Below are 11,164 nucleotides of genomic sequence, written 5' to 3'. Positions count from 1 at the left end.
TCAATCCACGAGGAACTCACAATGGCGTGAGCTTTCCTTTTAATATTACGAATTTGGCTGCCTATAATGGTTCAGTAACTATCCTTGACACACCCTTATGATTAACCTTCACAAGACCATAGTGATATCTGTTAGGGTCATATTTTTTATATAATTGGTTAATTTTTTGACAGAATACACTTTACTTGTAATTGGGTAGATCTAAGTTGAGTTTAATGTATCAAGAAGTATGTTATTTAAGCATATGAAATGGTATTATTAAAGACATGAAGGTCGATCCGAGAAACAAGTGAAGAAAAATTGTTTCATTAAAGTCTCGACACAAGCTCGACAGATGCTGCTATTGAAGTTTAATGGAGAAGCTCAACACAAGCTCGATCTATTGAGATCTACGACTTCAGAAATTCCAGATCTAAAATTCGACCCATGATGACTGGGATGAAATTCAACCAAAAACTTGGCGCACTTTTGCTTATGCCTTTTCCATCACACTCGGGCTTTTCAGCATTTCTGACACTGCCCATTCTACAGTTGTTGATGATGTCTCACTACTGGCAATGAAAATGTCCTGAAATTAGAAATTCATGAGTTAGATGATCAAACATTTTTTTTTGTACATATAGCAGAAGGGATTATAGAAGAGAACAGGCAGCCCTTTTCTTTCTGGCAGATAATAACTTGGGGAGCATATCGGCTTATTGCTTTGTGAGAACAAGAAAACATGAAAAAATGTTGTTACATACTTACATAAAGTAGACAAGATTTCTTGTTCACATAGTATGTTGCAGGAAGAAAAATACGAACCAAGATAACCGCTTTAATATTGTTGGATGTTAAAGGAAACTCAAGCTCACCATGCTCCGGAAGATTCAGTAGAACGTCAACCAGATCATCTGCTTTTCCCTTGCCAGTCTTTGTCATTGCCTCCCTAACTTTATGCTCATTGACAATGTTCTCAAGTATTTTATCCATTTTTTGATGAATTTTCTCTAGTTAAGGTCTCAATCCACTGACTACATAAAGAAATTTAAGGGAAGGGAACACATTTGAAACACTGAAGCCTCCAGCCACCTCTAAATTTTCCTTAGCTAGTGTAATAAATGCTTCTTGGTCTTTGCATTTCTTGCCAAAGGCTGCCGTTGCAGTGATTCCAAATGTCAAGGAAAAAAATTTCTCACTGAGGTTGATTGGTAATCCAGCATTTGAAGAGATAAAACAAATTAAATTGGATACCTCTTCTTCCCTGATAGATTGAAATAATTGCACACGTTTAGAATTTAGCAGCTCCGTTATGCAAATTTTCCGCAGGTATCTCCAGTAATCTCCATATGGTGCAAAAGCAGTGCCTGTAGAACCGTAAGACATGATATCTGGAGCAAGGAGATGAGGCCTGCTAGAAAAGAGGATGTCATGGGTTTTCATGACCTCTTTGGCAGTTTCTGCTGAAGAAACAACATTGGAAACTTCACCAAGTTGTAGGTGCATCAAGGGTCCATACATCTTGGCCAAGTTTCTCAGGCAGTGATGGGGTAGAGAGCCAATTAAATGGAGCATGTTTCCAATGATAGGTAGCTTCCGTGGTCCCGGGGGTAGCTTTGGTTTCAAGTTGTTGGTTTTGTATGTCTACACTACTTTCAGAAACATGAAGACAAGAACGAAGAAAGTGAGGAGGACAGGAAAGGAGGGGGCTTGGAGCTCCATGAAGAAAATGGAGAAGTATTTTTCTTTTGAGAAAGAAAATGGAGAAGTTAGAGAAAGTGAAATGAGTTTAACATTGAAACTGAATGCACTTTATGTAAGTTTTTAGGCATCTTGATTAGCCTAGGAGCATGTATCATGGGAGATTCTCTTTCGGCTGGAAGTACCGTATTCAAGTGGAATGATATCGAATCATGGTTCTAATACTAAGAACTTAGGTTGATAAAAGTCCAAAATAGCTTACTATTGATTAATTTAACTCAAAGGTTCGTTAGAAATGATTAAAAGACAAAAATTGGTATAAGCCACATCTAGAAATTGGTATCACATATAGTCAGATTCTATGTACATAAGAGTCTTTTGCTACTTTGTTTTTACTTGATGTCGTAGGTTTCTCTGTTTCCTTGTTCGCAGTAATGTTGTGTTTGGTCTGATAACATGAACTTCATCTGTCTTTTAATATATATCCTTTTATTAAGGGAAGTGGGGGCCATCCCATGTTGCATAATAACACATTCTTCAAGATAACTATATACTGAATAAGTTTATAAGAAACAATAAATTTCATGTGAACATTTCTATTGAATCCACCCAGTGTAGTTTTGCTTTGTATGGCTTCTCTGTCTTTGGCAATTATGAATTATAAACTAAGTTGGGGAACAGGGCCGGCCCAAGGCCCCCCCTAACATGGAAAGGCCCCCAAATATGGGGTAGTAAAGTTTTTTTTTTTTTTTTAATTTTAATTTTAAATGTGAGTTAGGTGTACATTTTTTCCCCAAAGTCTAAAATATTAGAGTTATAGTAATACATTACAAGTCCTAATCACACATGTCACTAATCACATGAAGAAATTCAATATTCGTTTATTCTTTTATTGAAGTGTCACCTCATTGCCATATCAGTTTGTAAGCTTTTTGTAATAAAATTTATAGTACAATTAGCATTTTCTCCCCCCCACCCCCCAAAAAAATATATATATATATATATATATATATGAATTAATAGAAATGCAACCTAATCTCCATTAAGTGAATGAAAAATGCTAAAACTAATACAAATTTTACAACAAAAAACTTATAAACTGATGTGACAGTAATATGATCGATGTCACTTAAACAATATAATAAATGAATGTTTGAATAACCTTTTTTTTAATCGGTGATATGCTACTCTTGTACTGTTGATGGAGAGACCAGCTGCAATGGCATGCTGTGATGGAAACTGCAGGAATTACAAAGAAGGCAATTGGAAGTGATCTTGCTGGCTATAAAGTATTTCTCCCTTGAATGACCCTCCAAACTTGCCATGAGTCTCAGAGGCAGGAAAAAAATAATTGGACTCTCAAAGGAAATCAACTTTTTCTGATGTGTTAAGAATGAAAATATCGGAATCATTGACATTCCTCAAAACCATTTGGTGTCATGACTAATTCATTTGCATAAGCTTCATTTTTTTTTTTTTTTTTAAATTATGAACCGCTTACGAAAAAAGAAAAAGAAAAAATGTGAAAGAAACTAGAATAGATAATATGTCGTTGCAAAATTTGCCTCAAAAGTGCTTGTCCTGACATGCATCATTAATGTTCATCCGTGTAGAATTAGATTGAGTACTCAATGTTTTAATATGTTTCGTGTTGTGCTTAGAAGCCAAATCTCAATAATTTAAAAGATTTCTTTATAAAAAGATAATGGAAGCAAATAGGTGATGAATTCTGTTATAGATTTATTTCTGCACAAATAGGCTACACACTATGCTAAAAGTAGATTAGTAAACCCTTGATATATTGGACTTTCAAGTGCAACTCATAACTTAGAGCCACCCTCAAGAAACAAGTTAAAAGACTGGCATAAACTTAATGATTCTCAAGCCAGCATAATTTTCAAATCCTGTCATACATTTCCACATAATGTTCTTCCAATTCCTCCGCATAACCTTGACAATCAACTCAGGTAGCCCTATAACAAACATAGCAGAACTTTTCATTTTCTGCAACGTCTTTCACACTCTTCTTTTGTTTCTTGGTAATTGCATGTTATTCTTCCCCTTTTGGAGAAAAAAAAACACCTAAATGCAAGTATAATCCCACCATATCTTCTCTGTTTCAAGTACCTCTGTTCCACATTCTCTCAACCATATTAACTATAGTAATTGCATTCCCCTGCAGCTTATAGTTACATATTTTTTACTTTAATTTTGACAGGTGGTAAGACAACCATATCCTCTCATACAAGGATTGTCAAATCTAAACAATTACAGCACTCCCTTTTGGTGCAGCAATGTAGTAATCATCTTCAGTTATATCCTAATCAAAATCGTATCCAAATACCTAGTATGTAGCCCAAACCTTTCTCCAAAATTTTCAATCCTGATGGTGAAGAGTGAAAACTTGGACTTGGCACAAGTAAAGCAGGACTACTTCCTCTACAAATACAAAGAGGAACTTCCTTTATTTCTTCCCCTTTTTCTTGCCAATCTACTTTCTGTTTTCTCAATTATAGGGTAATCTTCCTTTAGAGAGTGATCTACTACTTACAAACAGTAATAAAATGACTGCCACAAGCATAGAAATAGAGATCAGCAACTTACAAACAGAGATTAAATGCCTGCTAAAAGCATATCTCAGTAACAGAACAACTTAATCACTCAATATCTACTATAAATACAATGACCTAGTGGCCTAATTCAAACTATTGACCTCATCTTCATGAGGCATGATCCCTAGCTAATTATGCTACCCATTGGGGTTAACTTAGTGGCCTAACTTTTGAATTCACAAAAACACATCCTGATCATAAAACAAATAAATATATAAAAAGCATAAATTTAGCAAGAAAATCATCCCATAATAAGCATCAAATTATTTTTGTATTGTAGCACAACAGTCATGGCAATTTGCAATATTACCAATACAAGACAGCTTCTTAACATACAAATATGTAATAGCTTCAACTTTCAAGGCACTCTTGTTTGCCAATAGGAGAACTTCCATTCTCACTTATAAAACAAACAAAGAAGCCGCTTTTTTGTAAGAAACTAAAGAAAAAGGCCAAAAGAAACTTATTAATTAAAAAAAAAAGACTGAGATAACTAGCTAGGCCTCTAGATAACATAGTCAGACCACTCAGATATATGTGAAGTATGATCCATGGTCAAACTAGGAATCTTATCAAGCTTAATTGGGTTGTCTTTTCCTCCAATCAACCTAGCTGGGTTCCCAACTGCTGTTGTCCTTGCTGGCACATCCTTTACCACAACAGACCCAGCTCCAATCTTAGCCCCATCCCCAATCCTAATATTCCCCAAAATACAAGTCCCTGCACCTATCAACACCCCATCTCCAATCTTTGGGTGCCTATCCCCACACGCCTTCCCAGTCCCTCCTAATGTCACATTATGCAAGATTGACACATCGTTCCCTATCACAGCAGTCTCACCAATCACAACACCAGTTGCATGATCAAACAATATCCCACGTCCAATCTTTGCACCTGGATGAATATCCACCGCAAAAACCTCAGACACCCTATTCTGAATCAACAAAGCCAACACCTTTCTACCTTGTGACCACAACTTATGTGCCACCCTATGCGCCTGACAAGCGAGAAACCCTTTAAAGTTCAAGAAACAATGCACATAGCTCACACAAGCTGGGTCTCTCTCTTTCACAGCTCTAAGGTCATCCATCACAGCCATCATAATTTCTTTACCCTCTACAACAACACCTTGGAAAACATCAAATAAAGTACCACTAGGAAGACTAGAATTGCTTAATTTCATTGAAAGATGATTGGCCAACGCCCTTTCCAATGAACCCTGTGACAAAATGGAATTGTAATAGTAGTTTGACAATACCGGTTCTTGCTCCACATCGTACCTAGCTTCCTCTTGCATTTTCCGCCATAGATCAACCTCTTCCATGGTCTTTGACCTGTCTGGGCAAAAGGGTACATAGGAAACACGATCAGCGCAACTGGGTCGGCTAAATTTCACGTAATTGTAAGTTTGGTCTTCGATTTGGGACTTGTTTGGGTCGCAGGAAAGTGGGTTGGTTTCGGTTAGGGCAGTTCTTGAGGCTCCAATACAAGCGGCCATTGTGTTCTGTTTCAATCTTGGGAGACTTGTGAGAGAAAGAAAGCTAGGTGAGATAGCATTTGGGGCTGAGAGTGAAGGGCCGGCTTTGTTATATAAAGAAACTGAAAGGGACAGGTAGCGAGCTTGGAGGATAAGACCTTTCATGGAAAATGAAAAAATTTTCCCGAGAAAATTTTATGAATATTATTAAAACAGTAATAAAATTATAATATTAACAATAAGGTTTATTCGTGTGGATAACAGGATATTCGGCTGAGAGAGCGATGTTTGAAATTTTTTTTTCCTTCTTTTTGAGAAGGAGAGAGGTTTGGAATTGTGGAGGAAACCACGCGGTTTAAATAAAGGAAGGCATTCAGTGCTTTACCAAAATCGTGGACCATCTTTTTCTTTTCCTTTTTTTTATTATGAAAAAAATATAAACATTTTTAAAAGTATTTTATGGAGTAATTAATTGGTGTAAAATAAAAATAGTGTCAATAATAAATTTATATAAAACTAATATTATAAGTTTTAGTTGGTTTAATTAATAAAGTTTTTTGAACTTGAATAAGTGATCTAGGTTCGATCCCACCTCTCTCTCTCTCTCTCTCTCTCTCCATATATATATATGGATTAGGTTTAAATTACACTTAGTATAACTTTAAAAAATGTTATATCACCCAATATTTTTTTAATTAAATGTGAATTTTAACAAATCTACTATTGAATTACATTATCTTTGTACATTCTTCATGTTTGCAAAATTTTAAAATGATTAAATATTAATAATCATGTCACTAATTAATTGTTTAAATTCAAGTTTTTGTAGTTTAAAATAATGTATAAAATATGATTTTATAGATTTTATGATAAATAAAACTGATTAGTATGCGTGTTAAGAACATATAGAACATGTAATCCAATAGTGGATTTTTTAAAATATAAATTCAATAACAAGTTATTAGATTATTTAACATTGGTTAGAGTTATACCAAGTGTAACTTAAACCCAACCATATATATATATATATAGAGAAAGAGAGAGAGAGAGAGAGAGATATATATATATATATATATATAGAGAGAGAGAGAGAGAGAGAGAGAGAGAGAGCTAATCATCCACATAATAATGTGTTATTCAAAACATTAATAAACTTCTTTTTGGTAAAGACATTATTTGATATCATATTTTTCATCAAGGGCGTCTCCACATTTTGTCCAAGGTAATCATAAGACCACCCTGACTTGGAATTTTATATATAAACTTTAAAAATTTATGATTTTTTTATCATTAAACAAAAATTTGTGACCACTCTAAATTTTTTTAGACCCAACATAATCAAATTCTAGACAAAATTTGGCAATAAACTTGATTGTAGTTTTGTAGACTAAAGTTACAACTCCACTCAATATTTTTTTATTGGATGTGAATTTTGTCAAATTCACTATTAGATTACATTTTTTTTTCTTATATCCTTCATACTTGCAAAACTCCATGAAGATCAAAGATCAATAACTATCACATCAATAAAATGTTTAAATTTCAAGTTTTAGTAGTCTAAAATTATACATTAAAAATAAGTTTATGGATCAAATACTAAATAAAATCTGATTGACATGAAATTTGACATGTGTTTTAAGAACATAAAAAACATACAATTCAATTATTAAATTTTCAAAATATGTAATGAAGTTAATTTGTTTAGTGTGAGATGTATCCTTAGGTTATAACTAAGTTTTTTACCAAACTTTTTCCTTAAATTTAGGCCCCTTTAACAATATATTAGGTCTCTACAGGCAAAAAGAAAAAGTCTAAGAAAAATTTTATTTAACTAAAATTTTGAAAAAGACGTAGCTCGCAATATTGATAATGAGACTATTATGTAACAATTTGAAATTAAGAAAATTCATAAAAGGAAACTGTAAGACTCTATGTATTTGCGTGTTTTTTTTTTTTTTTCGTCAATATATGAAGTTTTTTTTTTTTTATATTAAATTTTGTATAATTTAAGTTTCTTAATAACCACCTTGAAAAAAAAAATCTGAAATCACCCGTGTTCTTCATTCCATAAAAATAAAAAAATAAAAAACTTATGATCCCATTGAAAAGTTGTTAGGTACCTAGTGTTTAAGTGCGCTACACTCCCTTCTCACACAAAAGAAAAAAAAACCTTCACAATCCACATGAAAATGAAACTTCCTAATCCACATGGACTAAATAATTTTAAGAAAAAAATATATTTAATTAATTGAGCCAATTAAAACCCATGCTCCAATAATGCTCCAGTTAAAAATATATTTAATTTTATGTCTTTAGAATTGCTCTAAATTAATGTTAGCATTTTTTAAGGTGGTGGATCATGGACCATATTTAAAAATATCTACATAGATAAGAAGGTATTATATTTTGGACTCTGGATTTTTAAGTAAAAAAAATAACGGTTTGGACTTTGTAAATAGTAGATAGAAGTCATAGAACCATTAAGATAAGATTTAGTGATAAAAATAAAATTGGCATCTTCTGACATTCTTATGAGATTAAATGCAGTTGAATGGATTGTATTCACTTTATACTTCCATAAAATTGTTCGGGTAAAGACATTAATGTTTGTCAATGTTTATCCAGGAAAAAAAAATCTGGATCAATACCACGAACAAACAAGTACAAGTACTCTTTTTCATCTAAAGATATGTTTAGATACCGTTTATTTGTTAAAAATTAAAAATTTATTGTTTAAAATACTATAGTAAAATAATTTTTAAATATGTAAATAGTGCTGTAAAACTCAAATTTATATTAAAATTTATGTTTGGATGACCTTTATGGGTATGTAAATAGTGCCATAGTAGATAGAAGTCATAGAACCATTAAGATACGATTTAGTGATAAAAATAAAATTGGCATCTTCTGACATTCTTATGAGATTCAATGCAGTTGAATGGATTGTATTCACTTTATACTTCCATGAAATTGTTCGGGTAAAGACATTAATGTTTGTCAATGTTTATCCAGGAAAAAAAAATCTGGATCAATACCACGAATGAACAAGTACAAGTACTCTTTTTCATCTAAAGATGTGTTTAAATACCGTTTATTTGTTAAAAATTGAAAATTTATTGTTAAAAATATTATAGTAAAATAATTTTTAAATATGTTAATAATGCTGTAAAACTCAAATTTATGTTAAAATTTATGTTTGGAGGACCTTTATGGATCTAAATAGTGCCATGAGGCCTATATTTTTTCAGCGATAAGCACAAACACAGACATAGAACGCTTCTCAAACACGCACTAAAAGAGTAAGAACAAACCAGTACAATAATAATTAATGGCTTGATAGTTCATACCAAAAAAAAAAGCTTGATAGGCAAAAGAGAAAAGGACAATTAGTATATGTTTGGATAGAGATTATCCCACATCCACGTTTGCACTGTAGTGCATTTTGTTTTTCTTTTTTTTTTTTTTAGCCCGCAATGGTTGACAAGTCAATTGTGAACAGTGCTCCGTATACTATTTATAAATCTCACAAATTATATCTTTCAGCAACTTTTTCATTAAAAATGAGTTTTACAGTACTATTCACATATTTAAAAAATATTTCGCTATAGTATTTTCAGTTTTCAATTTCAGCAAAATAAGTTCTACCAAGACGATTTGCCTTAGCGTTCACGCAGAGAATATAAAATAGTGCATAGCACAAGTTACACGATAAATTTAAAAAAGGAAAGGGTAAATATTATAAGGATTGGATCATTTATAGATGAAGATGATTGAAGATTACAGATTGGAGATTGTAAGGATTCAACACGTTTCACAACTGGGGACCACGAACGGTTAGTGCGTATACGCAATTCACGTTGTTGACTTTCTTCCCTTCATGAGGGGTGGCTAATATTCCTCCTAATTTAATAGATAAGATAAAATAAAATAAAATAGGAATTTAAAAAAAAAAATTTGTTATATTTTTCTTAATTTTATAAAAATAAGACTTAGATATAATACTTAGATACTGTTTCTTAAGTTCTCATTTTAAGATTCTGTCATGTGGATTTTTTCCCATAAAATGAAAGTGTATTTTTTAATTAAGTAGTCATATGGTTGAATCTTAATAAGAGAACCTAAAGAACAGCATCTATGGTACTGTACTAAGTTTTATCATTTTTATAATACTTTTACAACAAAATTTAAATAGTAGATTGTTACTCGTCATTATTGGTGAATAAAAAGTAATTTTAATAATTAATTCAAATAAAAATTATTAATACTTAACACCTAAAATTTGTGATGGAGATATCGTAAACGTAACACTTCCCTACTTCTGATTTGTTTAAATAGTGAAAAAAAAATGAGGTGTATTTTAATTTTTTTTTTTTAAGAATCTTATTTAATGTTGTGTCAAATGTCAATTCTTCATATTTTTAAAATGTGTCCGATTCTTTTGTCCAATATTTCTTACTCCACCAATATAAATTGGACACGGGCCACATCTTTTAATTAAATTTTTATTTTTAGCCTTTTTCTTATTTCAATTTCTTAAAATAAATAGAATTTCATAGTCAGTAGGCACTGTATGTCTTCATTACTGTTGACTTTTGGAAGTTTCTTTCTCCTCGTGTCTTGTTTTACTTCTAGCTCTTGTAAAACGTAGTAAACTTCGCTTTTGTTTCTTGGAAAAACCAAAACAAAAGAAAACAAAAACCTTCGTTTGTTTCCAGGATCCAAACCTGTGTTAAAAAGGTAACCACGAGGTGGTGGCTAGCGGGCTCTAATGGGTTAGTGGGCTCTATTGGGTTTTTTTTTTTTTTTGGGTGGGGCACTATCGGATGTGGTGTGTGGCCACTGATGACAGTTGGCGAGATCTTTCTAGCGGCACCGGCAAAGGACGTTGGTGGTGACGCTGGTTTGAATTTTTAGTATGTGTCCATTTTTATTGGTGGAATATAAAATATGGCAAGAATTATTATTCAAGATATTTGGACTTAAAATCATGTTAACAGGTACCCTTAGAGTAATTATTAAAAAACTATTTTAGAAAAGTTTTGACATTATTTTCATGAGTAATATAAAAAGTCATAAAAAAACATTAATTATTTTTTTTCTTTTTTCTTTTTTTTTCTTTTTTCGATATAATATAGAAATTCTACTCTAATTTAATCTAAGTGAATATGTGTGTGAAGTTTTCAGGAGAAAACTTAAACCCCAGCTCTTACCCTACACTCTACAATCACTTATACTTGTGAAGTGACAATTGCACCAAGAGTGTAAGATGATTTTTTTTTTCTTAAACTAATGTCATTAGGACATTCGTTAACTTTTCACTTCTTGGTATTTTTATTGAAAACATTTAGAATTTAAATAACAGTATCCTTTATTGTAATTATTAAATTATAAAATA

The 11,164-nt window shown here is 32.0% G+C and overlaps 1 protein-coding gene and 1 pseudogene across 1 annotated transcript; both read right to left on the bottom strand.

Annotated features, from left to right (window-relative positions):
* Positions 1 to 277: 277 nt before the first annotated feature.
* Positions 278 to 3,005, bottom strand: LOC115956166 (annotated as a pseudogene).
* A 1,515-nt stretch (positions 3,006 to 4,520) lies between these two features.
* Positions 4,521 to 6,078, bottom strand: LOC115957575 (serine acetyltransferase 1, chloroplastic-like). Its single transcript, XM_031075858.1, has one exon. It carries the CDS (start codon positions 5,932 to 5,934, stop codon positions 4,798 to 4,800), a length of 1,137 nt encoding a protein of 378 aa, XP_030931718.1. The 5' UTR covers positions 5,935 to 6,078; the 3' UTR covers positions 4,521 to 4,797.
* Positions 6,079 to 11,164: the final 5,086 nt, after the last annotated feature.

This window comes from Quercus lobata, chromosome 8 (genome assembly GCF_001633185.2).
Source record: "Quercus lobata isolate SW786 chromosome 8, ValleyOak3.0 Primary Assembly, whole genome shotgun sequence".
Lineage (NCBI taxonomy): Eukaryota > Viridiplantae > Streptophyta > Magnoliopsida > Fagales > Fagaceae > Quercus > Quercus lobata.
Note: the sequence above shows the minus strand (reverse complement) of the source record. Positions and strands in the feature narration are given on the sequence as shown.

Coding starts and splice junctions, on each gene's coding strand:
- LOC115957575 (XM_031075858.1), bottom strand. CDS start 5,934: ATGAAAGGTCTTATCCTCCAAGCTCGCTACCTGTCCCTTTCAGTTTCT.